The following is a 27,986-nucleotide window of genomic DNA, read 5'->3' on the forward strand; positions in this document are numbered from 1 at the left end:
TAATTGTTATTATGGAGATCATATATCAGTAAATAAACAAAATTATGAATTTTCGAGTGCAAAATAGGTGCTTATGAAATTACGTCCGAAGTTGAGGTTGAGCCAAGACGTAGCAAAAGGGCTAGAACATCAACATCCTTTGGTCCAGACTTCCTAACGTATCTGTTAGAAAGTGAGCCTCGGACATTCAAGGAAGCTGTGAGCTCTCCTGAGGGTCCTTTATGGAAAGAGGCTATTAAGAGTGAAATTGATTCCATTCTGCAAAACCATACGTGGGAATTGGTGGATCTTCCTTCTGGTAGTAAGCTTTTTGGGTTACAAGTGGATTTTTAAGAGGAAGATGAAGGCAGATGGATCAATAGATAAGTACAAAGCTAGGCTTGTCATTAAAGGTTATAGACAAAATATATAAAACAACTAAAAACGTATAGTATGATCAGTAATGGAGGATACCGGGTTCAGATCCCGTCCAGTATGTTACCCCCCAGTCCCGTCTAGTTCGGCCTTTTGTGCGCCCTTTCTGGGTCCACAACAATGATCGAAACTGTTCACATTTTAGAGCTCGTCAAGACCAACGACCATACCAAAAATCACTTTGATCAAATACCGTTTGGTATCATTTCAAAATGCATTAATGTTGTCTAAAAAAAAGGTGAGAAACACAGGATTACAACCCTTCAACAAATTTTTTCGAAACTTAATACATTTTGAAATGATACCAAACGGTATTAGATCAACGTGATTTTTGGTATGGTCGTCGGTCTCAACGAGCTCTAAAATGTGAACAGTTTCGATCATTGTTGTGGACCCAAAAAGGGCCCACAAAAAGCCGAACTGGACCGGACCGGAAGGTAACCCCATACTGGACAGGATCTGACTCCGAGGATACCAGCAGGTATTTCTCGTTACAACCGATCGAACCGAAACAAAACTAGAGGCTTAAGGTACCCATTTTAAAATGTACCAGCCCGAACAGATACGAGAAATCTCTCCCCTTAAAATTTTCCTTCTCACAGCTGAAATTTGAAGGAAAGGGCATAAAAAAATTCTTACTACTAAATGTGATTTGGCATTTGAAGAATTTATTGGAGTACACAATTAAGCTAGCAAAACGGTCTTACTAACTTCCATCCACTAGGCGAAGGATAATATGCCAATAATTCCAAAGAAATTCGGATATCAATGCATATATCACAGATATTAATACATTTTCACAACTATCAATACACTTTTTACCTATTATCCTCCGCCCTTAGGACAGACGTTAGCATTTTCCGTAAAATAAGATGGAGTAAGCAAATTTCAAACCATCTGATGGAGATGCTTTTACCGACACTTATTATTTGCGTTTTTGGAATTGAAAGTTTTAAACTAAAACAATGTAAAAGACAGATGAAATAGAAGGCGAGTTGGTCTATTGAGATTTGCCTCAAGAACTAAAAACAACTACAGGCATAAGCATTTATGATTACAGAGCTGTACCTCTCTCTCTCTAGCAAAAGAAGAAGAAGAAACTTTGTACAATATGAAGGTCAAAGCAAAAAAAATCCCTACTTCCTACGGCCACCACCCCGTCGCCGGTCCACGCCCGTATGCCCGGTTCTCGCCGGGGGCCCTCCGTAGTACTGCCCGCCACCACCGGATTGGTGGCTACCTAAATTACTAGGGTGCTGCCGGTTATCATAACTGGGTGGCTGAGCCCACCTAGCACCACCCTGCACCACATTGACCGGAGGTTGCGAAGGCGTTACAACTTGCAGCCGTGGAGGCAGCGGTTGTGCCATTGCCGCTCCAAAATGAGGCGGCGTAGGCATTTGAAAGTTATGAACCGGCAGTGGATGAGCGGGCATTTTCTGCTGGGTCGGTGCACTTGGTTGCCACTCTGGAATGTCATCATCATCGTCCTCAGCATTCCACTGTTGATTTCCCATTCCTCCAACATTCCTTGAATCAACATTATTTCCGGTTTGGCCATATTTATGAATGAGTTCTCTAATTTGGTCTAGAGGGGGAGCCGGGGTATTTGACCCACGAGATTGGATTTGATTGGAAGGACTTGGCAGAGAGGGATTGGAGAAATTAAATTCGGGCAAGTCATCTTCATCCCGGGCAGGGCCAAACCCGGGAGGGATATCATCATCATCGCCATCATCGACAGCCACACGAGGTGGGGCCGCAGACAGTGTTTGTTTGGATGGAAAATTCACATTCCTATCTGCGGTATGTTTTTCTTGGTGTATGGTAGGTGTGAATTGTTGCCTTTTTGAGGTGTGATTTTGGTGGTGTGAGGAGTTGGGCGACATTGCAGAAGAACTTAAATGAGGTCTTCTCCATACAATCATACCAATTAGGCCATTTTTCCCGGTGGAATTAAGATTCTCAGACTGGTATTTGGATAGGTTCTTGGTGAGAATTTCAACTATTTTCGGGTGCGGAGGGCAGAAATAAATTTCCACTCCTTTCGACGCCTCTGCGAATCCTAATCTCTCGTCTGCAACATATGATTCAACCACCTGCAGATGGATTACGGACAGATCCGGTTAAACAAGAAACCAACAAACTTAAGCTGTGTTTGGCTCATAACTTCAAGCAACGAAAGAATAAAACTATAAGGTAAAGAGAATCTCAAAGATAAATAGTTAACAAGGTGAAAGTTCAAAGATAAATTTGTGCAAATTCCAAGGTATTTTTTACTTCCCTGTTGTTTTTCTTTCCTTTGCTGAATGAATCAACAAATACAAGGTCTAAACACAACCCATGGCCAAAAGAGGAGTATAGTGGTAGAAAATAGCCGAGAGAGAGAGAGAGAGAGAGAGAGAGAGACCTCGCCAAGGTGTGCATGATCGTTCTCAGAGGATCCCTCCTTCAAAGCAAAATGGACAATCTGCATTAAGTGAGAGTCACATCAGTAAAAACTTGTACTCAAAAGGGTATTACTCAAACAAACTCAATTACTAATCTTTGTTAGGCTAACTACTCGATCACAATTGGATGCCTCTGCTAACGATAAAAAACTTTTCTAACGTATAAAAAATAAAGGGTTGACTGTATACTTTCTCCTTTCTTCATTTAATTTAGTTATAGTTTTTCGCCAACCGTTTTCTGTCAACACCCAGATTGTCTTCATCGTTCTTTTTGTTTTCGAAAACTATAAATAAAATAGATACGTTGTTTTTGTTCACCCATAACCAAACTGTATGGAAATGTCACAAGCTAGTTGATCCTGCTCTGGAAAAGCTAAGTTTTTGCACTGTTCTGCAAAAAGATATATCTGTTGTCGTGTCAATCGCGAAACCCAGTCCAATGTTCTATTTTCCCTGTCCTGAATGATAATGGCAATCGATTGATTCGATTCTTCCTTGATTTTTCCATTGATGCCCTTAGTTCGCTTGGGTAGATTTGCAGAATATTTACCAATTCTTTACTGGAGCTTCCATTAAATCTTATTCTCAGTTTCTTTTTAGTAGTGCTTCCACTAAATCAATAACAGACTGGAAGCAGAGATCCAGACTCAGAGTTCTCATCCTTGTGTTGGGTTCTTTATTGTTTTCCGGAGTAACCGACAATGCAAGAATAAACCCAGCCGCACAGCACAAAGCCGATCATCCTAGATGCCGGACACACAGCACACAACCAATCATCCGATAGACAGAGCCACAGAGCACAACCAATTATTTCTCATCCTAATGCGAGACAGACACAATTTCCCATCGTAAGTAGCCAAATTAAATGAAATTGCTCCTGGCAAGCGCAGAGAGAGAGAGAGAGAGAGAGAGAGAGAGAGAGAGAGAGAGAGAGAGAGAGATCTACAACCACGTTTAAGAGACAATATCTGCATACATATATCTTCTGCCTCACGCCAAGAACAAAAATAAATGTTACTATACTAGGTGAACAAGCACTACGCTGCTGTCGGGTAAGATAGGCACCTGCTAAACAACAAAAAAATGGCGGATAAAAAAGTACGACTGGAGAAAATGGGAGGAGAGATACCATGACTGCACGACTTCGAGACATGGGAAGCCCTTGAACAAACTTCTCAAACGCATCCAATCTGACTCTCCCCTTGATCTCAAGAGCGACGGGCCAATCTTTTGTGGATATTTTCTCACCACTGCAAGAAGAAAACATTAAGTGAAAATCAACAACTCACATACATGAAGGTTTGAGCTAAGTTTTGCCCTTCAAGGAACTTCAAAAATTCAGGGGACACAACCGAAACTGATTCTCTCTATTTAGTCGCACGTATCGTTGCCTACGACGGAACTTAAGCCCTGATACCAAGGCAGAACACCAATGGAAAATCAACTGGCAAGAAAATCAGTCGTAAGCCAGTTGGTTACATACTTATGGGAAGCAACTCACACACACGTTTCCAAAAAAGGTCTGAAACAATGAAAAGACAATCATGTCATTCATGCTTGGAATCAACTGCATTAATTTTCCTCCGAAGGCAAAAGTCCCAACCACAACAAAAAAGAAAAAGAAAAAGAAAAAGAAAAACCAAGAGGTGCAATTATATTGACAAGAATAACAAAAAAACCCAATAAGCGTAAAAGCTGTGTTCCAAATTAACATATCTTTACCATAAAAAGGCAAAGAATTCTAAGTTGATGGTTCTACATAACCATCTGTGACACTCATCATCTGAACCTCTACAATTTCATTAGCAATTTCAAGGTAAAATAAAACCCAAAACCACTCTTACACATCATCTTATGTGTCCATCATCATGCAGGGCTAGATAGGAAAAAAATTAGAAAGAGAGGCAGAAAGCAACAAAGTGTGAAAGAAAATATGTGGACACCTAGGATAATCCGATGCAAATTGAAATCCAGATAGACCACACAACAAACAGAATAGTACAAAGATCTAAGCAGAAATGCATGATCCCATAAAGGACGTAAATAGCAGTAGCAAATTAGCAATTAGATCCTCCCACAATGTCCAATGAACCTCAAAAATAAATACACAAGAAGAAGATTACCATCAGATAAAATTGAAGGTGCATACTCATACATAGTAGCATACACACATATACAAATACATCTATTTATATCTACATAAATATACGTACCTTGAAACCTCGACGGTCCGAGGAAATTTTATCTATCGCAAACAGAATAAATTAAAAACAAAAAACTAGAGATGGAGGACAAATATAACCTAATTAATGGACCAGTAGCTTAAACAAGAATTGAAGCAAGAAGCATTAAAAAGGCTGAAACCAAAATTCATACCTTCTAAAGAAGCCGACGACTGTTACCAAGGTTGACACATTCAGCTGAAGTACACCTTCCCAGACACGCTCACCCTTGTATACAGCGCCATGAGGAGAAGGCTTTGGTTCTATAGGAGTATCCTTGGCTTTCATCTTCACATCTGAATCTGCATATTTTACTTCTACTTTATCAGACTTTTCTGGGGTTGTGTCCACAGGTTCTTTGGTAGCTACGTCAGTATGTATCCCTTGATAGCCGCCCTCCGAGCTTTCCTTCTCTGATTGTGGTAACCTCTTTCCACCATCTGCTTTATAGTCACCCTCTGAGCTGTCCTTATCTGAGGGCAATATTGCCTTTCCATCAACCACTGCTAAATTCTCAAATGGAGGTTCCGCATCAAGAGATTCCATAAACTCGTCAAGCGAGACAATAGGAGGAAGGAATTCAGCATCCTTGAATTCATCCACCATAAGACCTTGCATTAAATCAGTCCCATCACTTGGAATGCTAAGGCTATATGAAATATCCTGGTTTCCGGAACTAACCTTCTCGCCTCCAACAGTCTCTTTATCTTTGAGTTCATCTGTTTCCTTGTTATCCGTTTCTGTTTCCTTGTTTTCCGTTTCAACACTAGTATGAGAACTTGTTCCAACAGATACTTCAACTGAAACACCATCATCTTGTTCAAATTCCACTTGGAACTCACCCTTGTGCGTTTTCTTCACCAGACGCCTCATATCAACATCAGAATCAGGCAAAACTACCATTTGTGCTAGCTCTTCTGCTTTTGCTATTCGCCACTGAGAAAGCTCCTTCGAAGCAAGATCCTCCGCTGACATTGAACACAAACGTTCAGGGGGAATATCGCCAGACATAACTCTTTCTCGCAGTTCTGGATTATTATGATCTTTTAGATTAAACAGAAGAGACCTCCCCTTCTCCTTGTACTTCTTATTGACACCTCCGAAGAATTTGAAGAGTTCCGCTTCAATTTTAAAAGCCAAATTTTGAGGAGACCGAACTTCTTGCTTTATGTCTTGATCTACCAACTTAGGTTTTTTTGAAACATGTTCGTCCTCCTTTCTTTCTCCCATATCTACATCGAGATCCCATGCCCAAGTGAGACCATTTCCCTGCAAAAGATCATCCTTGACAAAGAAACTGTCAGCAAATGATACATCTTCATTGGGCAAGCTTTCGGTAGTAAATATTCCCCGAGGTGTCACTTGGACATCATTGATTTTATTGGAAGAACTAGGTTCTTTTGATGGTAAACTGTCTGTAGGGTTTTCAGATACATTCTCAGAAGTTTTTTCCTCGTTTGGAGATTTATCTTGACCCTGAGTAACCAATGCCAATGCAGAAGCCAATGAATCTCTCATCTTCGACCTCACAGATTCAAATGACTCAGACTGAGCTTTTGGAGATGGTTCCGCTTGGGTAGTTCGATTCTTCGGAGTCTGCAATTGCTTAGTGCCAGATTTGCCTGAAATGGAGTCATTCCGTGCCATTTTCTTATTTGTTGCTGGAAAATTTTGTGAACCTGGGGTAGCAGAACCGGATACAATTCTTTTATTTGGTGATGCTGGTTGATTTAACCCCGGGATATTGGTATAAGGTTCCATACGCGTCACATTCTTGTTTGGCATTGATAACTGTTGCCCCATGGGATTACTAGCCATGGTTTCTCCCATTGCCCTACGCTTACTCGGTAATACCTTTTGCGAACCAAAGTTGTTCCACATACCTTCCATATGACCAACTTGCTGATTTGGCATCAAGTACTGCTGCAATCCTTCAGTGTGTCCAATTTGCCTGTTTAATACTTGTGGGTTGCGTAGGACATAAGTATTAGACATGGGTTCCACAAAATCCATTTGCTGGTTTGACATCTTCAACGATTGCGATCTAGGACTACTGGAAATTATTCCCATTTCCATGTTTGGGATTGACACCTCTAGGTTGTTGAGAGTATGACCCATCTGGCTGCTTGGTACCGATAACGGCTGCGAAACAAGATTATTCGACATGCTACACCAAAGGTCCAAAACTACAGCAAACACAAGCGCAACACAGCCCTGCAATTTTTTCAAGTTTTTAATTAGTACATACCACGGATTATGTTGCGAATCCAGATGATCACTGAAAGAAAGATACAGAAATCAACATATAGTCATCCTCTTTGCTGAGACTACAATGGATGAGAAGGAGGCATGGCAAATACAACTATATGAAAAAAAAGATTACATATCTAAATATTAAGAATAATTTATGAATGAAAGAATTTATGCTGAAAGAGAAAGATTAACATTATCCCCATCAAACAAAAGTGCTGAAGGCAAAAATGATTGATAACCAAATTGCACACAAACACCAGCTTAGGTGACATGGAACCATGTCAGAAACTTTAGGCACAAAACACTGTCTCAATCAACTACAAAAGTTCTACATGTCTAAGTAGTAGACAGCTCATTACATTAATGCAGCTATGACGATGACGTGAAGTGTTATTATTACTTGCTAAAATGGGTTCTAAGCTTCTAAAACTTCCCTTCACAACTCAGAGGATAACACGTAGCAATGAAACTGTAGTGTCAACTGCTACAGTGTTCAGATGATTTCTTCTTTTGGAATTTTCCTAAATGCCAATTTTGTAATGTTAAATGACGACTTCAACTCTCGTAAATTTCTGACGCTGGCAAATTTTTGGAACACAAAATCAACATCTACTTTCAAATCACCTCCAAGGTTCTTTGCACCCGGATAGTACCAAAAACACTGTGCCATGGCCTTTGATCGGATAAAGCGCCCGAAGCTGTTTGCTAACATCAGTTATACATGTTTCTTACTAATAATTTGCAACGTTTCCTTTCACTAAAAATAGTCAAACTTCCAGTAGTTTAGACCAAGTTGTTTATTGATTGATTTAACATAAGAACGAACAAATCCCAAATCCTCTGGAAATCAGCCACTTTCTGGGAGGATTTCCTGGGCATTTTGCATGTGTGCCACTGTTGACCATGTATTTGCATATGCCAGAATTCTCGTGCTTAAGTTATCCAAATTTTGTGCCATTTTAACGTTCCTCGTCAAATTTTAATTAGCCAAAAGACTGCCAAACATTGCTATGATTTGCAATTTAGGGGAGTTCTGGAGAAGCAGCAGAACTGATACTCCTTTTCCAAATTCTCTTTCAACTTATAAGTGTTCATTTTTTCAGCAAAGGCATGGCCCTGAATGAAAAGCAGCATTGCGCAACCTAATACCTCGCCTTAAATTCTACAGATAGAAGACACAATCAACACTCTTGAAAACTATCGCCAATAGAGAATGCAATGAGCTGAGTTGTACAAGAGTGCACTACTCCAGATCATTATTCACCTTTTCCTTATACACAACATCCTGCATGCACCACCAAGTATTAAACACCCGCTGCACATGATCAGGTGTAACTAGGTCGCCTTCACTGTGCACCGGTAAGGAACCACAACCATGGCAGGCGACTGTACACCTTCAAGGTAAACTGGATTCTTTTACCATAATAGGGCTTCGGTATTGGTTCCTTGCTGAATTAACACCACAAAAAAACAAAAGGTTCAGGTAATTCAAGAACCTCCTTACAAAGATCCAAAATCAACGAGCTCATTGGTTCGAAGATGCAATGTCCACATATAACTTAATTTCTGGCCAAACAGTGTGTGATATGATGATACTTTCGGCAGAAATGGAATGATTATATTGCGTATAAGGTTCCATTAGGATATACCCAAGTATCATTCTTGTTCAAACACTTCCGTGCTCTCGAATGTCCCTCTTAAAAGATAAGAACCATCAATAATTCAACAAGTTGTGTATCTTAAATTTTGCCCAATAAATTGTTCAACTCCCACAAAAATGCAATACAGTAACAGAAAGGGGTGAAAAGGCATACTGTAACAACACAGCATTCCTCAACACAGTTGTTTGAGATTCACAATTTGTTGACATGCGGATGCATAATCTTTGCAATTCCAGGATTCAAACAAAAAATGGAACCAGATTTTTCAAAAGATAGTTGAAGACTGGGCTACTTTTCCCCATTAAGCTTGAATACTGATAAAACCTATTTAACGATGGTTGAGACTTGAGAAATCAAAACAATTATGTAGAGGCTTGAACTCTTAAGATGGTACACCAGAAAGCCTTTTTAGTTTGATGTGATTTGCTCTTATTAATACAAATTGCAAGTTAAGAATTCACTTCACAGGTAAAATACACAACTTTGCGACCCTTGAAATTGTTTAGCACATCAAATGACACCCGTTTACATACTAATGATAACATCGAATTTATGCAAAACTTCCTATATTTCATATTTTAGTAAATAAATTCGCACACACCTCTCCACCATCACCCAGTACAATGAAATTGGCTGGTGAAGTACCAAGAAGCTAAGGAAAATAAATCAACAAAAAGCAAGTCCTCAACATGTCATTTTGTGAGGCAACAGAATCACATACATGAACTATGCCTGCCAACTCACTAATTAAACAGATAATTAACTCAATAACGAGCCAGAATTTTTTTTCATGGAAATCACTTGAGGAACACACCAAAATCTGACATGTCCATGTGCTTCATATTCTACATACAAAAAATTGAAACAGCTTCGCTTCACATCAGGAGAAGCCTCTACATACTCTAGTTCTTCTGGCATGTAAAAGAAGGATCAATGGAATGTAAATTTCAAGCTAAGGGGTAGCCCCATAATAATGTATTCTTACAATTTGGGACAGCCACGTATAAGATTTACACACAGATAGACGCAAGTCAAATACAAAACTAACAAGAAAAACTTGGGCAAAATATCAATGTATCAGCTAAAAGGAATTAGAACCATACAACACATGACCATATCAAATATGAGTATGCTACGGACAAATATCTGGGCACAAACATCTGGGATTTCAGGCCTTTCTGCGCAAATTGATAAAAGACAACAGCTGAAAAGATCACAACTTGCATACTGACATCACTCAATTGATCAATAAACAGAATAACAGCAAAAGATGAAACTTCCGCAATCATTTCTATCGCACCACTTCAATAAAAACCCCAATTTTGCAGAAAAAAGATTGATAAGATTCGATCGACATACATTATAATTATGAAAGATAAATCCACGAAATCAAAACCCTATTATTTTTCAAAAACTCGATCCATATACAGGATAATCGTAAAGGATAAATCCAAGAAATCAACTCTACCGCAACACTTCAACGGAAACCCTAATTTTTCAAAAACTCGATCTGACATACAGGATAATCACAAAAGATAAAAATCTTTTCAATCAATTCAACCCCAGTGCTCCAAAAAAAAAAAAACCCCTAATTTTCAAAAACTCGATTGATGCACAGGATAATCCCGAAAGATACAATCTTTTCAATCAATTCTACCCCAGCACTCCACAAAAAACCCTCATTTTTTCAAAAATTCGATCGATAAACAGGATAATCATTAAAATATAACATCCATGCAATCAATTCTAGCCCAGCGCTCGAACGAAACCCTAATTTTTTCAAAAGCTTGAACGATATACATAACAATCATACAAGATAAAATCTTTTCAATCGATTCGACGCCAGCGCTCCAACAAAAACCCTAATATTTCAAAAAAAACTCGATCGATATACAGGATAATCACACAAGATAAAACCTATGCAATCAATTCTACACCACAGCTCCAACGAAAAAACCCTAAATTTCTAGAGTCATCGGAAGCTTCCACAAAATCCAACATGCATAAGCACAGATGTACAGATAACGAAAGAAATCTATACAAACAAACATGTACCACGTACGTGAGTATGGATCAGATGCCACGGGGTCGGTATCCTGGTCGGAGGAGGAGAGAGTTGGTCGCTAGAGAGAGAGAGGAGAGAAGAGATAGACAGAGAGAGAGGTTTCGGCGGATCGAGGGTAGGTTTATAAACCCTAGACTAAGGTAGAGAGCCGATCAAAAGGATTGAAGAAACGCTCGAAGTTGACACGTGGTATTATCCGGGCCTTGTGTCCTTTTGGCTGGGTTAGGCAAATGAAGGTGACACATGCATCGTCTCGTCACCGAATTTCACCGGAGAGAAATTGGGGTGCAAACAAATCGAGCCGAGTTTCATCGTGTTCGAGCTTAATTTGTTTATTAAAATAAGCCTAAAATTAGAGCTTAAACTAGCCGAATCCTTAATGATCTGAGTCTAACTCGTTTACTTAGCGAGCCTTTTTAAATTAGCCGAGCATATATACACAAAATGAGTCTATACAAACGAGACGAGCTTTTGAGCGTCAAGCTCGTTTCGTTTAATAAACAAACTGAAAACTTGATGTCAAACTCGACTCGTTTATTGAACGAGCCGAGTTTTAATGAGCCGAGCTATGAGCAACTCTGTTTGTTTTTGGCCCTAAAGATAAATAGAAAAAGGAACTAGCTCCGTGAGGTCTATGAGTAGAAAAATTACTCAGCATATAAATATTTTTTTTAATTTGATGTTCAGGCCAATTTACGCACACATCGACTAATACCAAAATTTTGAACAAATCCTCCAGTAACCTTAAGAATCGAAATGTTTGGTCTCCGCGAAATTCAAACATAATATCTCATGAAGGACGAATATTTATTAGTTTTTTCATGCTCATTTAGTCAAACTCCTTAGAGTTAAATGCACAGCATATATTGTGACAGTTCCAAGGAAAAAACTATATACCCCAGTTACAATATGTGGTGGAAAAAGATCCCAAGCCATCACCTCGTGAGTCCTGATAATATCTCCCAAGAGCATCTCCAATCCAACAGAGACCCCCATAAGTCCCACGTCGGGAAAATAGGAAAAAGCAAAGTAATTTATAAGATATTCCGACTAGCTATAATATAATTCGCGATTAATTTTTTGAGCCACATGTTTAGGTGAAGGGTTAAATAGGTCAGCTGGGGCAGGTCGTTACACCAACTCCCTCCAAATTTTCATGAATGTCTTTTTTTGTTTTTTGTTTTTTTGTTTTTCATTTTTTTTTTTTTGGGGGGTGGACACGTTAGAAATGCATTGATGAATAATAAAGGTACAATGTGCTATCGTCGTTACAATAACGAAGACCAAACAAGGGCTTAAGGAACAAAACACAAAGTACTGCCCAGCAGAACACAAAATACACTTAGAACTACACTTTGAATTGGTATTATTAATTTTATAAAAATTTGAATTAAATATATTTGTATATATTAAAAGTTTCTCCTCATTGTATATATATGTTTCACCCTTCAAATATAGAGAAGCAACAGATCATCCTCGTTAGGCCTGTTAAAGGGTCGAATCCGATAGATTCGATAAGACCTGAATCCGATAAGACTCGAATCCGATAGTGGTAATCCGAATTCGAAAAATCCGGATCTGATCCGAAAACTTTTGTACATACAAAAATTTTAGCCAAAAAAAATATATTTTTCAAAAAAATACAATTTTTTTCAAAAAATAAAAATAATTTTAAATAAAAATACAACTTCTTAAACATTTTTTTTTTCAAAATAAAAAATTATTGTTTTTCTTAAAAAAAATGAAAAAAATAAAGTTCAGATTCATATTGATAACGGATTTAATCCGACCCGATCCGTATTTGAATTACCGGATTCGGATTATCAAATCAACATTATTAGATTCAGATCAGATTTTTCGAATCGAATCCGGTCCATTGACAGACCTAATCCTCGTAACTAAAGTATCAAAATTCACCGTCCTAAATGGAGGAAGAGTGAAGAGGATGCATACTCTAAAAGTTGGAAATAGAGTGTGGAATGGAGATGTCCCACGAAAACTCACCGTGCTATCGTGGTCTTTTGGGGAATATTGTTTTGGGCAACCTTATTGATGATATCTTCTTCGTTTTTTTTACTAGTTAAAAACATCAAATATGTTTTCCGTTCCAGAAATCTTCTTAAAAAATAAGCAGTTTATTTTACATTTTCAACTCAAAAATAATGTTAATGAAAAATAAATTTTCAATTTTTTTGCGTCGTATAGAAGATCTCGATGAGATCTTTTTCAAACAAGATCCATATTGCATATTTTTAGCTTTCAATAAGCCCATAATTTTTGAACTTGAAATTACCTTCTTAAAAAATAAGGTCTTTTTTTGCGTTCTGGAATGGGGCCACGACGATGCAAAAAAAAATTTAAAAAATATTTTTCATTTACATTATTTTTGAGTTTGAAAATATTAAATAAACTGTTTATTTTTTAAGAATGTTTCTAGAACAGTGCCTAGTGGTGTAGATAAGTTGGCCTTGACACTTGAGGGGGAAAAAATCTAACTTGTAACTTGTAAAAAATACGTATTTTGATTTGATAATGTCATAAATATATTATCGAAATACGTTTATGTTGTGAAAAACAGGGTTTCAAACCAGTGTTGGTTTCAAACATGAATTTTGACAGGATTGGAAAAGCATCCACTCTCAACCCGCCCTTCGGTTGTTGAATTGGCTTTCTCCCCTCTCACGAATGGCACGGCCTTGATAAGGTAAGTCTAGTCTACTCCCGTCCCTTATCTATGAACCCTACAAAATAGGGCAAGGAAATAGACAAGAATCTCACTTTTCTTTGTTTAATCGAAACCGTGACCCCCTCGCTTCTCTGCGCGTGCTGTTCTCGCTCGAGTGTCGTGTTTACGCTCCATATTCAATGTCCAGGGACAAGCCTTTTCTAACAGATTTCACTAACGAAAGAAACAGATACAATAGCTGTAGAAATCCTTCCATAGTATATTTATTATGGGGGCGATTTTGGGTTATTCAGCTTGAGACTCCTTCTCTCAGTCATTCTATCTGAGAAAGCGCCGTCTTCCGCCCACAGGCTGCCCTGGTCCCTCAGTCTGATTGAAGCTCTCGAGCCCCTTCCCATCCGTCTAGCTAGTTTTGAGTTCCATTTTCTTGAGCAGGTCTTAAAAAATGAACAGTTATGACAATCAAGTGAACTAAAAAGGGCCCACTAATGTCCAATAGTACGGCCCAATCTCTTCCTCTTCCATAAGAATAGGGAAAATGACGGCTCATGGCGTGTTTTCATAATTAATACTCACCAAAGACATCCTGAGAACATTTGTTAATGCTAAAAATGTCATTGGCAGATATTAATTATCAAAACACGTCATTGGCTGTCATTTTTTGTTAAAGCTCACAGAAGATATCAAACATGTGAAAAGAATAAGTTGATCGAATGACGCTTATTATGATTACAGAACACATTTAGCTTTGAAAAATATAATTCGCATACTAGATTGAAATTCATTTATCTCAATGTTAATTTGTTGTGATCATTCTTTATTGACACCTGGTTGAAATAATTCGTAGGATGATTAGTCTTGATCCTCTATGAGGATTCTCTCCCTTGAGAATCGTGTGAGGATTTTCATGGGATCCAGAGCGTCCATCTCGGAAATTAATAGTCTGGATATGTTTGTTATCTTTGACCGAAAATCAATGGTTCAGATATGTTTGTTATCTTTGACCGGTAATAGTTAACTTTTACCAGTCAAAGATAACAAACATATATGAACCATTGATTGCCGAGATGGACGGTCTAGATGAAAATCCTCACACGATCATCACAGAGAGGATCCTCACATAGGATCCTAATCTGTTATGACACAAAAGTGTAAAAAAATAGAAAAGAAATGGACAAAATTCATTTTAATTTCCTTATATTTTGCATTTCAGGTGCTTAAAGTTTCTTTTATACTCCCTCCGTCCCTTTTTAAGTGTCCTGCTTCGTAACTCCAACTTATTAAAAAGACATCATCATTACACCTTTCACATCAACTTTTTCCTCCACTTTCCCTACTTACCCATCATCATTACACTTTTACTCACTAACTTTTCAAAATAAAATCTACTTTTAGGGACAAAATAGATAATACACCAACTTTTACCCCCCTAACTTTACAAAATGGACACTTATTAAGGGACAGCCCAAAATTGAATACTGGACACAAAAAAAGGGACGGAGGGAGTATTTTGTATGTACCTTTTTCTAGGGTAGGATTCTTTCATATTTAATAGTGTTTTTAAATACGAAGTATCTCATAATTCATACTGTTTAATGTAATTTTGAAAACATTGTCTAATAGTAGAATTTATTGAGATCCATCAAACAAGATCCATAGTGAATATAAAATTATTAACAATTTAAAGATATAATGAGTTTTTTTACTCGGTTAAAATAGAACGAGAGACTATTGAATGGGGACAGAGGGAGTATCTCTTAAGCATTACTTATCTAGAAAATGTAGAGATGAATATATGTAAGATATGAAACAGTTTTTAAAACCTTAAAACCAAATCCATATATTATGCTTATTTTCATAGGGTTCAAATGGAAAATCGTCTCTCCATTTCTCTCTCCTATTCATAACTACTTCTTTGATCCGAATAAAACCAAATTCCAATCACATCCTTCATCATCCTCAAGCCATGATCGAGAACCCTAACTCAAGTTTCCTTCATGAAAAATACTAAGGAACGAAGTAATGCCATGGATTACAAAATAAATTAGAGAAAAGATTTAATTTGCCCTAATTATAAGAAGTGATAAAATTAATATTTTGAATTATTCAAATTCAGTAGTTAGTAAACCTGTGTTGGATAAAAAAGCATACCAACTCAAACATCAATATGGGACTTTTGTGCAAGCATTATTGTTTGATATGACCCTTAGTTACCATTTAAAAAATTATACACAAAAAATTGTTAAATTTTTCTTCATTCGCAGTGAATGTCTTCTAATTTTTGACACTCTTTCATGGGTTTTCAAATGCGTTTTAATTTTTTACACTCTTGTTTTGGTTGTTTTAGTTGTATTTCTCTTAGGTTTTGGGCCAAGTAATTTGATTTCTAATTTAATATTACTGCATTTGCATGTTTCTCGAAAATGTAGAGAAATGTATAAGAATTTGACCTTAAGATATACCTTGAAAAATCAATATTCTTAATTCACTTTACTAAACACAAATGACAACTACATATGCACAAAAAAACCTCGTGTTCTCATACCAATGGGTGATAATTTTGTTTGGGTGATAATTGGACAAAGAAACTAATAACAGCTTAATGGGCTATTGGGCTGCCAAAAAGGTAGGGAAAAAGTTTAAAAAAAAAAAAAAAAACAATTTTCTATGTGTTAAAAGTGCCTTGAAATTTGTTAAAAATGCATAAAAACTATGTTGTTTTTTCTTGCCTTATTGACACCTCTTTTTTTTTCTACGGAAGAAGTATATCCATTTAAAAAAATCATACGGCATCTACAGTTGGAATACAAATCAAGCCATACGGCATTTACAGATTCTCATCTAGATACAGAGATACAACCAAGCATTAAAGCTAACGATATACAAGAAAAGCAAAAAGACGAAACTGATATCTAGCGCTTAAGCAAGAGTCATCGCTCATTCTACACCGTTATCAACAAGAATCGGCTTATGTGGAGTTAGTACCCAGACACCAGGCGCCTCGGGATGACGAAGCTCCATATCAAAGACAATATCAAAAACCAATGGAAATCAACAATCCACTGGATTGAATTCAAACAGAAATCGAACTGAATTTGGACAAAAACCGGACTAAATCCAGACAAAAATGAAATAAAACAAAACATACACTCCCCTCCGTTATTGAGCAACCCTTCTCCTGCCTAGCCCCCTACCGATCAAAGCTCTCAAGCCAGAGACTCAAGAAGCCACCGGTGACCACGCAGCTGCAAACCTAGAAGCGGTGCGGTGGCAAACGACAAGCAGTTTGGGTGGAGAAGGGGAAGGGAAAGGAAAAGAGAAAGTGTGATGACTGTTTTAGAGATAAAGATACGTGCTCCCGCTTTTAGAGAGAGGGGATTATTGACATCCTAGTGGGCTGCCAATACCACAATGTGTTGAAAAAAAGGGGCTCATTTTCTAATTAAGCTCAACAATATTTTCGAAAACCCATTTTTAGAAAACATGACGTACATAATTTTGATGACATGTTTGGACAAAACAACAAATGAGATGAAAACAGTGAGCATTTTTGAACCAAAACAAAAACGGAGAAAATGGAAACCATTCTTACAAAAAAATCTAGGAAAACAGCTTTACAACACAACTGTTTTTAAAGTTGCGTGACTAGCATTACTGGTAAATTTCGAAGAGGCTTTCTAACCGTCAAGAATGCGGCTCACAACACTGTATATCTGGTGCATGGCTACTAGAAGATCGGTTTCAAGTGCATGTTCTACTTGGTAAGTTTCAAGCCCTGGACACAAGCTAGGTACATGTCAGGTTTGGGCAACCAAACATCGGGGCAGGCACTATCTATCTATGACTATGACTAATGGCAGTTGCTTCTCTTGCCATTATGAAATCTGTGGATATTCAACTCACTCAAGATGTGGTGAGCACTTGAGAGAGAGAGAGAGAGAGAGAGAGAGAGAGAGAGCCCATGGTTCAATCACAATAATGCAAGTACAGTACTTTACTCCTCTCTAAGCAGAGTTCTACTACTATTAAACGAAAACAGTGGTATATATTTCAGGTTCTAAAGAGGCACTCGCAACAATATGCTCAAACAAATTGTACACCTTTATATCCCTACAACTTTATTCATAAGTAAAAACGCTTCTATCCTTACCAACTTAGCAAGATCTGCACATCGGACTTTCAACATTGGAAAATCTTTGCTATTACAGAGGCTCATAACAGCATCATTGAATATTCATTACTACGCTACAACTCCTCCAACCTAAAAGAACACCGAAAAAGGACAGAAGGGTGCTCTTTTGGGTGACCATGCGAAATTGAAATTCCGAACTTGGGTCGCTAGTTCGTATAGGCACGCTGGGAAGGCTCATTGTGTTTCCTCTCGCGGCAGGCTACCAGTTGTTGCGGAAAGTGAACTCAAAATGCTCTCGCCTACCTCTCCCTTACAAAGAGGACAAAGCGCATTGATCTTCAGCCATTTGTCCACGCACTCCTTGTGGAAGAAATGGGAACATGGCAACTCCCTAAGCTCGTCATTGTTTGCATACTTTGCCAAACAAATGCAGCAAACCTGTAAATAATAGCAATCCAATCATATATGGAAATCTAGCCACTTAGGCCCCATTTGATTGGTCGGACTACAAGAGGAACACATAATCCCATTCGCTAAGAAATCCCACTAGACTAATAATTTGCAGTGAGGGGATTACCAATTCGCATCCCCAAGGTATATCCCAGGTTTGGTGGGGATTTGTTGTCCAGCTGATTTGAAATCCTCCATTAATAGTTGCCTCAAATGCAGGAAATGAGGTCCCATGATCACATGTCTAATCCGACCAATCAAACAAGCCCTTAAGGGTATCAAAGATCCACTAGACTCGAGAAAGTTCAGCAAAAAGAGATATCATAGTCTCTTTAACACTTCTGACTCCACACGTTAGTCCTGGGATTTAAAACAACCTAATCAGCCCATTGGCTGTAAACTAGGCAAAATGTTACGCTGAGTAACTTTCAAACTTCATATCTAAGCCATTTGTTGTGTTCCCCCTAGAGAATAGAGTTAGCAAGGAGCAGTGCATTATTCCCTTTTCTTTTGCCTTACAAATGATTCTTTTGCATTGGACTCTTTACTTTTTTGGGGGTTTGTACTTTGTGCATCTACGGCTCCAAGCAGATATTTGGGGAAGCAGTATAGGGATCTTGTCTTTGTACACTTCGTTTGTACCAGGTTGCTCCCCTTCTGGTGTGTTTACATAAATTACACTCTTGGCAAAAACAAAACAAAAAAATGACCCCCACAAAATAAAACACCCACGAGAAGCCATGCATTTAGTTATAGGGCATCTCCAATCCACCTCTATTCCTCCAAAATAGAGGATGGATGTGACACATTGAGGGGAAATTTTGTAATTTATTCACTTTTTGTACTTTTTGGAAGAATCTTTGAAGGACCCATTGTCCTTTTTAGAGTTTGGAGGGATTTTGTACTCCAATTTTACTTTTGGTCCTCTATTTTAAGAGAACCAAATTTACTTTTGGAGGACCAAACTCTAAAAAGGACGGTGGTTCCCTCAGATTCTCTCAAAAAGTACAAAAAGTGAAGAAAAAAGGGAATAAATTACAAAATCTCCCCTCAATGTGTTACATCCATTCTCTATTTTGGAGGAATAGAGGTGGATTGGAAGCAAGGTAAAAACAATTTGGAGAATTGTTTTGGCTTTGAATACATGTAGACATTTATCACGTGAAACCTCCTATGTGATTTGCAATAAGTTGCACATGCAGTGTAAAGTACGACAGGAAAATTTTAAAATTTCACGAGGCAAATAAGTGGTTGGTGAAGACTATCTTTCAGGTAAATACAGGACAGTGGTCCTTTCATAAAGCCGAGTGACACAATAGTAAAAGGACCAACAAACAGGGAAGCTTAGGGTGGGTCAGAGATAAACTTACCGCATCTTCTCCCGATATAGTGCGTTCCTTCTCTGTTCCTGCAGCCACAATCCCACCTTCACCACCATCTCTACCATTGCCATTTCTTGATTTCTTTATCTTAAACTTGTATGTTGGCAGAGAATTTATCGATTCAGGTGTGGCACCTCTATTTTGAGTCAAATCCTCTCTGAAGCCCATGATAGAAATTATACAGGGAAGGCAGCAACAGATTGTCGCACATAGAATAAATGGCATAGCATATCCGATACAGCTAAAGATGAGAAACACTATACATAATCTGAAAAAAAAAAAAAAAAAATCCACATATCAGTTGAGCACCAATAACAAGAAGGAAATGTTAAATAAAAAAAAAGCAAAAAAAAAAAACCATGGGATAGTCAAAAGCAGAAGTTTGTTGGTATATTTGAGAAGTGTCTATGAATATGTAAAAGTGCATTGTATTGTGCAAATTTTGCACCGGGAATCTCATTGTTTGGCATTTTCTTTACCTTAGTGACAGCCCATGTGCTGTTTCTAGCAAAACTCAAAATGGAAACCCGAAAAAGAATGTGAGAAACAGAAGCACGAATCAATGATACCTGTACAAGTTGGGAGCCTCAGAGGACGAAGAGTGGCCTCCAAAAATCCAAACGTTGCCAACCACAAACCATACTGCGAAGAAGCAATCTAAAGCCATCTTGAAGTATTCTACAAGCGATTTGAGTCTGTCAAAGAACCTAAATCATTTGAGTGTGCTCTCTTTGGCAGCATTTTCAATTACATTGCACTTAATATCTTCTTTTTTGGTGCAATGTAATTACACATTGCACTTAATATCACATAAATAGAATAATCAACACTTCAAAGCATGAAACGATGAATAATTATTGAGGTGGATTTTGGCCCAAAATTCTCCACATGTTTTGAGGTAAAAATTATTGACACCAAGATGAGAATTGCCAGCAAAAGATGCCGTCAAGACTAGATGCAAATACCATGCACATCCAGATTCAGCCCTTACCCTTGGAACAATGTTATTATGCACATATCAGGCATGAGTTCTATATCATCATAACACTTCTTTACTCACTTCTCCAGAAAAATTCCTCAAAATGATATTTTCTATGCCATATTGTCTTTTCTCAAAGCACCATACAAAGATAACCTATAAGATTTTGTTTAGCTCCCAGCCTCCCAGCCAACAGAGTACATTATGTTCAACTAAACTTCTCTTACTGCCCTCCCCATACATGACTTCTCCAAACATTCTGCTATAACGGATTGAAATGTCACTGCCAGCAAGCAATCATTGTATAGTGCAGTCAACTTTACCTTCACCGCAAGTCCACAACCAATGTCCAATTAAATTCATCTTTTCACTGAAAACTATCCAATAGGGGCTTATCAATTTAAGCTAGAAATTATCCTAATCTTATATCGATCTCAATGAAGTCTTAATAGCACCATTCTATATAGCTCAAATGATAAGCCTTAAAGTATAAACCCAAACTAAAATTCGAAGCCAAGTGAAATGGGCAAGTTATTTTACTAATTTACTCCATTATCAACTCTATCAAACTACCAATCATCGTTTAGAGTTGTAGGACCATAGTCTTCTCCAATGGAGTAAGCCTTATTAACCAATTAGAGAGAGACAAAACCACACTCTTGCTCACACACTTGTCGCTTGAACAAAAATGCTCACACGGGGCATGCGGATAGAGTTGTAGGACCATAGTCTTCTCCAATGGAGTAGGCCTTATTAACCAATTAGAGAGAGACAAAACCACACACTTGCTCGTACACTTGTCACTTGAACAAAAATGCTCACATGGGGCATGTGGATAGTGACAGAACAGAATAGAAACAACCCCACACAAACTTGCACATACACTCCTACAAACTCATATGAGGTTCCATGTGAGAGTTTGTACAAAGTGTATGTGCAAGCATGTGTGGTTGTAGCAAAACCGTAAACGAATTTATGCCAACTCTATTATGGGAGTTGGAACATATCTCAAGTGCAGAAGGACCGCAATATTACATGTTTTGACAGATAGGTGGTTGAGTGATGGACGTAGCAAAGATAAAGGCCCTATGTAGCACGGATACGGAAACGGACCCAGGAAAACAAATGGGGACACAAACACAAGAGGAGACACACCAAAATTAAATAAATAAATTATACTTGTCTTAAACCAATGGAAATTGATTATATGTAAAAACATGAACATCAATATGGATAAACAAGCATCATATTACACTTTTAACCCAAAACATTTACACCCGATAAATTTAAAAATTGCATATTTAACCATGTCGTGTCCCTCTCATGTCCCTGCTGGACCCCTTGAAAAAAATAATTAAATTTAACGCAATGTGACGTGTCACATACGTTTTTTGTTGTGTCCCCGTGCCTCTAGGACTCTAGGAGTGTTGGTCCGTCATAGTTGATGTCCTTGTGGGAATGGAAAGAACATTGTTGTATATCCCAATTGGCATTGTTCAAATCTGAGAGGCCTAACTAATAGTGGTTATATTATTATACTCCAGGAAATGGATGCTTTCCTGTACTTAAAAATTCTTTTGTGAAACAAAGTTTCATGTATCATCAAAACAACTTTGAGAAGAGATATCAAACTTAACCCACCTTCACGCAACGGGATGTAAATGCAAATTGGTTATTGAATGAGCCATTATGCATGTGCTTAAATAGATAAACATAAAGGCTTGGTTTGGTTTCACCATTACACTGCAATTTCCCAGTTTTAATTATCTTGGGTCCACTACAGCTCCTTTTGAGACCAATATCATATTCAGTAAATTGAAGCTCTCTCTAGAAGGAACATTAATAAAATTCAACCCATTTTCTCCATTGAGGGTGCAAGAGAGAAGATGCTTGAGCTTTCCGTGCATAGGTCCAGGTTTGCCTAAATAAGAACCAATGTAAAATCATCTCTTGACTCAATTGTTTCCCGATAATTCATGTTTTCAAGGGGACATATCAATGTATAGCAACTCGAACAAATTTTTGATTTACAACCGAAACATATTTGCTTCTAGAGCCTATTATACCTTCAGTTTTGCAAATCGATATCCCCTGCTTGTCCTTCCTGAGCTTACATAGTGTTCTTTACGAAGAAATGAATCTATGATGACAACATAACAAACAAACAAAACGATATGCCAAAGACTCACCCATCTCGCTGGGCCCCTGCATCAGATAAACCAATACTTAAGACACTCCATGAAATTCCGATGTGTCAACGAGGTCAAAACTAACCCACTGGTTGTCCTCAACAAGGTAAAAGTGAAGTTAAATCCTTCCCATATTCTCTTGATAGTATCCTCATTACACACATCTTATACACTCATCGCCTTTTATACTTTCTTTGTTTCAAATATAAAATCAAACAACAAATTCATATCCCATGAATCAAAAACTGAAAAACAGTATCATAGGCTTTCCTTGGCAGGCTGAGGAGATATCTTGGGCTTGTGATCTAGGGTTGGTGTGTCTTTGTAGCATGTTGTTTATAGGCTTTCCCTGGCTGCTTCGAGTTACTGGATTTGGAGGGAGCGTTATCTCCGTGTTTTCCAGCAATATAGCACTAACGTTAAGGGGTTGATTGTTCTGATTGAAGGTGAAGTTAAAGCCAGCATGAGTTCGTGGAGGGGGATAAAGAGGTCTGATACTAATCATCTGCTTGCCCTTAGATGGAGCGTCTCCTAGGATTTTTGCTCCCTGAGCTTCTTGTTTATGCTATTTTGTTGATTTGTCTGTATAGTTAGGGTTCTGTTTTTTACCTGGATTGGCTTTGGCCATTGTTTTCAGCTGGTTTGAGCTTTATAAAATCTTACAGAACACAAATGATTATTTCTTTGTCTTAAACCCATAATTTCCTTTCCATCTAGACAATTTCTTGTCTCCTCCTCAATCCATGTCTATTCAGGTGCCTAAAGGCTAAGAAGTTTCAGTATGAACCATCATTGGATCAGTTAACGGTTTTCCTTGCTACCTCATACTACCCTACCCCCATCACACCAGTGTTACAGTAGAGCAAAATGTTTAAAACCCTATTCACCAAGTCAAACTATATTCTACCATCAAGAAAAAGACATCAGTGAAGCGAACATTGGCTAGTCTTTTACTTGGAGGGAGGGCGAATCATAACACAGCCTATAAAAACTTAAGAGAAAGAAGTTTCAGTCCTTTATCATTATGATAGTATACCATCTGATAATAGGGGGTAAAGTCAAACGGAGTACCAAAGTGATAGAGGAACTAAAGGGTGGTAACATAGGATCCAGTTATTAACTTATTATGCATAATTGTTTCTCATATGCATAGAATAATTGACGCCAACGGCCAATATGCCAATTTAAGTTCTAGAAATGACCTTTCAACTACTCGAAGCAAACCATCATCCCTTCATTTTGATCAAACCAACAATAATGTGTGCTAACGAGGCTCAATCTCAAAAACTCAATTAACTTGGTAAAAGTGACTCATTTAATACAAATCGAAAGTGCACTGCGATGTACAGGGTATGTAGCTTATGTGCCGCTAAGAGTGCTTAAATGCTATGGAAAACACCACCCAAGCTTCACTAGTCATCATGCTACTTGAAAATTTAAACAATCTGATATTCAGTCGTAAATCTAGGCTGAGTAGGTCTGTGGCAGGAGCCTCCTCGAAAGGATGCTGGTCACAGAGATGCAACTGGGCGTAAAGATGGACTGGATTGGGAGTATAATTGTCTGAGAACAGGCAATAGAGTGCAGGCATTTCAATAGAGGTCTGGGTGTGATGGTCAATAACCTTCATGCATGAAGCTGAAGACTTCATCTATAGGAGGATCAGGCCATGGTGACCAAAGCATACTGGCCCACCAGGGAATAGGAGGACCGGTGACCTCCTCTCAGTCCTCTGCTTGGCTCGACAACTTCGAGACAACAACTTTGTGCTGAAATTCCCAAACACCTTAGCTATTGCATTACTGGTTGTGTGTCATCCTAAAGCACAGGAAGATATATAGCATGCCACAAGTCTTTGTCATGGTTTGACACCGTCTTTATGTATCGCTCTCTCTTTCATGAACGGTTGCTATAGTGGTTGCAATGTTGGACATGTTCCTCAAGTACTGGAGAATATGGAGCAAGCCCCGTCTTTGTCATGGTACTGAATTGGGAGTGTCCACATACCAAAATCTCTCCATAGGTAAGAGTGGTCAAGCCGCAATTCCCTCAAGAGAGTATGGGACAAACCACCATGATAAGAGCTATAATCTAGCTACCAAACCACAATACTCCCATAATTGTGTTGCAAGCATGATGATGTCAATCAGGTGGCCATGACTGCTATGCCCTACTCTCTCCGACCTGGGCTAGTTCTTGAGAATGAGGTGCCTTTGCAGAGTCAGCTGTAGATAATAGAAGAAATACACTAGGTGCGTTAGTAAAGATGATGGCTCGTAAGAGGAGATGCCACTCATACATAAAAGGCTCTTCTGACCTCCACAATGTTTTGGCTCAAGGCTAAGGCTCCACGTACGGTAGACTAAGTCATTAGATCTCTATATTGGAGAGAGAGCTCAGCCAAGGCAACATACCCATGGGCCCAAATGTCACCCAACCAGTCTGACGTGAAAACTACCGGCGGTGGTAAAGGAGAAATTTTGGAGATGACATGATATCAACATGGATGCAAAAACGTGGCCCATGCACCTTCACTCACAAACAAAATGTAGACACCGTCCATCAAAGAACCCATCGCCAGCTATAGCCAGCACAATTTCACTAGTGCTACAAACAATTATGATTACTGAGACAGGAATTTACCTTGATACCTTAACAGAAAGGGTTCGCAACACAGTAGGCATACAAACAATCAAACAAGTAAAATGAAACATCACATGTCCAAGGACAAGCAAAAAATCTATTTTTAGGGAAAACATCCACACCTTGGATTTGGTGTCCTTTGAGCACCTCTAGGAGTTGTGGCAGTGGGCCTACCTTCGCCCTCTGAAGTCCTAGTTATCGAAACACTGGAGGCAGGAGCGGTGCTCTGAGTAGAACCCGAACGCGGCTGAGATGTATCTTGCTCTGACGACTGGTTGCGATAATGCCAACGCCAATAAAGAAGAGGAAGTGTAGCAGTACATCCGAAAGCATAACCCACAACCCATCCAAACAAAGGAGCATGCGGATGTTCGTTTCTTGACAAGGACAAAACAACTATAGCGGCAACAATCTGGCTCACTGTTAGAATCAATTCAATAGATATCCATAACCCAGAATTTAAAGGACTCCTACGGCGACGACCATGTCCATCCCCCCTCCTAACGACAGTTGAGTTCCTTGAGTTCGATCCGTTGGCAGAGGAAATTGAAGTTTGAAAGATGGGGGTCCGCACAGTTGTAGAGAACCGGTCTTCACGCTGCAATGTGTCCAAGCCATTTATATCGTGTGATGATCCGGATGAGGAAGCCTCACTGTTGCTTCTTATGTCGATGATGTGCTCGCGATCGTTATGGCTTTCCACCCGCTCCATTAGTAATGGCGACTTATGGGTCTCACTTTTGCAATGCAGTCCCAGTACGCAAATGGCCATAAATGTCCATCAACAGAATAGCAAGTAAAGGATGCATATGACGTTGTAATAATTCCAACTTCAGATCCAACTTTCCCACCGTACACAAACAACTAAGCACTTGTCTCATGCAGCAACCAGCTGGACCCAAATTAAGTATTCAAGAGCAAGAGATGTGGACAGATGGACAATTCTCAATCCAGTCAAGAACCAAAATATAACAGTATCAGAAATGTGATATCCAGCCCCTCTTACAAACTTTTTCTTACCCCTGATGAGGAAAGAAAAACGCAAATCTGAATCATTGGACCATCCTAATTTTAGTATCTTCAGAAATGAAAATTGCGAAAGATTATCGTAGGAATTAAAACGACGGTTTCCACCAACTTGATACTATAAAGCATGAATTTGAAACTTTGAGTTTCTTTTACCTACTTCTCAACAAACAAGTACACATGTCACAAAAACTTTCAAAGGACATAGAACTAATGACGAATTCGAATCATAAACCCGTAAAAACTGGCATTTCCATCACAAATTTAAGTAAAATTGATCAAAATAAGCATGTATATCACATAGGCGAAAAACATGTAACGCACACTAAGCCAGTGTTTGGTCCCCTGGAATGAACGAAATGGGAATGTCATTTGGACGGTACAGTCGTTTGGGCATTTAGTACACTCGAAAAGCATCATATATAGCAGATGAAAAATTGAATCAATCTATCACGGCAAATTGCCATTCCATTGGGAAGCCAAGGAAAATAATTCCACTCCCTTTCCATATCAATCCAAAGAACCAAACACTGCCTAAAGACAGTATTGCACAAATATAAACACACCGTACAATAAATGCACAAAGTGGTGGCTCTCAGAATGCCATTAAAACAATGGCCCCCCATACCTCCAAGAACCGAGAAGCTGAAGGGACATTTTGCTGCGGAACAATGCCGCAAATCAAAGCCAAAAGGCATCAGGGCAGGCCTAGAAACCCAAATCTAGAAATCCAAATCAATTTCTATGCATATGACCCTATTTCCTTCATTCACAGTCCAGACTCCAGAGCATCGGAAAGCACAATAAAACATAACATAAACACACCGTAACTGAAAATAATGCAAATTATAAGCTCAACTACCGAAGACAACACGGATTGACCAGTAAAACAAAAAAACAAAAAAAACAAATCAGAATCAGACCCACAATCAAAACCCTAACACCAAAACGTTGACCATCTTGAAACACTCCGATCAAAACAGTTTATCAAGAGAAACAAAATCCAACCCATTTGAGACCCACCAACCAATTGATACAATCAGCCTCAAATCTCCAGCATCCGATAGGATACTTCAAGAAACCCCCTTTTTCCCCCCGGTAAAGTACAAGAACCCACCCTTACATATCTGTCTCTCTCTACAAAACTTATATGTAGAGAGATAGTGAAGAGATGGGGCGACGGTTTTGAGATAGATAGAAGAGTACTCACCAGTGGTTAATGTTATGATGAGTTGATGATGGAGGAACCAAAGAATCGAAGGGGAAGTTTCGGTGCAGTTGGGATTTTACTGGGTCTTCTGTATTACTCCGTGGCTTTATTCGGAGTATATTTGACGCGCTTTTCGCGTAGTATATATAGATGGCGTCAGCTCAGCTAACGAGCTCGGTTGCTTCGCATTCTCGCCTGCGAATATTTCTTTGTACGGTGGGCGT

At 38.6% G+C, this 27,986-nt stretch overlaps 2 protein-coding genes across 11 annotated transcripts; both read right to left on the reverse strand.

The window, feature by feature from the left end:
- Positions 1-1,393: 1,393 nt before the first annotated feature.
- LOC131315585 (uncharacterized) lies at positions 1,394-11,235 on the reverse strand. 2 transcript variants are annotated; one of them, XM_058344730.1, is made up of 6 exons: positions 11,063-11,222; positions 8,489-8,788; positions 5,241-7,300; positions 3,994-4,114; positions 2,825-2,884; positions 1,394-2,513 (listed from the first exon to the last, which is right to left on the reverse strand). In XM_058344730.1, exons 3-6 carry the CDS (start codon positions 7,250-7,252, stop codon positions 1,551-1,553), a joined length of 3,156 nt encoding a protein of 1,051 aa, XP_058200713.1. In that variant the 5' UTR covers positions 7,253-7,300; positions 8,489-8,788; positions 11,063-11,222; the 3' UTR covers positions 1,394-1,550. The 2 variants fall into 2 exon arrangements, with proteins under 2 accessions (XP_058200713.1, XP_058200712.1); XM_058344729.1 differs by lacking the exon at positions 8,489-8,788 and having other exon boundaries at positions 11,063-11,235.
- A 6,541-nt stretch (positions 11,236-17,776) lies between these two features.
- Positions 17,777-27,955, reverse strand: LOC131315586 (E3 ubiquitin-protein ligase At1g63170). 9 transcript variants are annotated; one of them, XM_058344732.1, is made up of 5 exons: positions 27,763-27,955; positions 25,649-26,548; positions 20,285-20,410; positions 19,704-19,983; positions 17,777-18,321 (listed from the first exon to the last, which is right to left on the reverse strand). In XM_058344732.1, the coding sequence occupies exons 2-5, from the start codon at positions 26,296-26,298 to the stop codon at positions 18,118-18,120; spliced, it is 1,260 nt and encodes a 419-aa protein (XP_058200715.1). In that variant the 5' UTR covers positions 26,299-26,548; positions 27,763-27,955; the 3' UTR covers positions 17,777-18,117. The 9 variants fall into 9 exon arrangements, with proteins under 9 accessions (XP_058200715.1, XP_058200722.1, XP_058200723.1 ...); XM_058344739.1 differs by having other exon boundaries at positions 25,649-26,418; positions 27,763-27,909; XM_058344740.1 differs by having other exon boundaries at positions 25,649-26,418; positions 27,576-27,773.
- Positions 27,956-27,986: the final 31 nt, after the last annotated feature.

Source organism: Rhododendron vialii, chromosome 2a (assembly GCF_030253575.1).
Source record: "Rhododendron vialii isolate Sample 1 chromosome 2a, ASM3025357v1".
NCBI classification, from domain to species: domain Eukaryota; kingdom Viridiplantae; phylum Streptophyta; class Magnoliopsida; order Ericales; family Ericaceae; genus Rhododendron; species Rhododendron vialii.

Coding starts and splice junctions, on each gene's coding strand:
- LOC131315585 (XM_058344729.1), bottom strand. CDS start 7,252: ATGTCGAATAATCTTGTTTCGCAGCCGTTATCGGTACCAAGCAGCCAG. Junction 4,115..5,240: donor GTCGTCGGCTTCTTTAGAAG/GTATGAATTTTG, acceptor TTCTTCTTGCAG/TGGTGAGAAAATATCCACAA. Junction 2,514..2,824: donor ATCATGCACACCTTGGCGAG/GTCTCTCTCTCT, acceptor ATCCATCTGCAG/GTGGTTGAATCATATGTTGC.
- LOC131315586 (XM_058344732.1), bottom strand. CDS start 26,298: ATGGCCATTTGCGTACTGGGACTGCATTGCAAAAGTGAGACCCATAAG. Junction 20,411..25,648: donor CAAAGGACACCAAATCCAAG/GTGTGGATGTTT, acceptor GTTCTTTGACAG/ACTCAAATCGCTTGTAGAAT. Junction 18,322..19,703: donor CTATATCGGGAGAAGATGCG/GTAAGTTTATCT, acceptor TATTATTTACAG/GTTTGCTGCATTTGTTTGGC.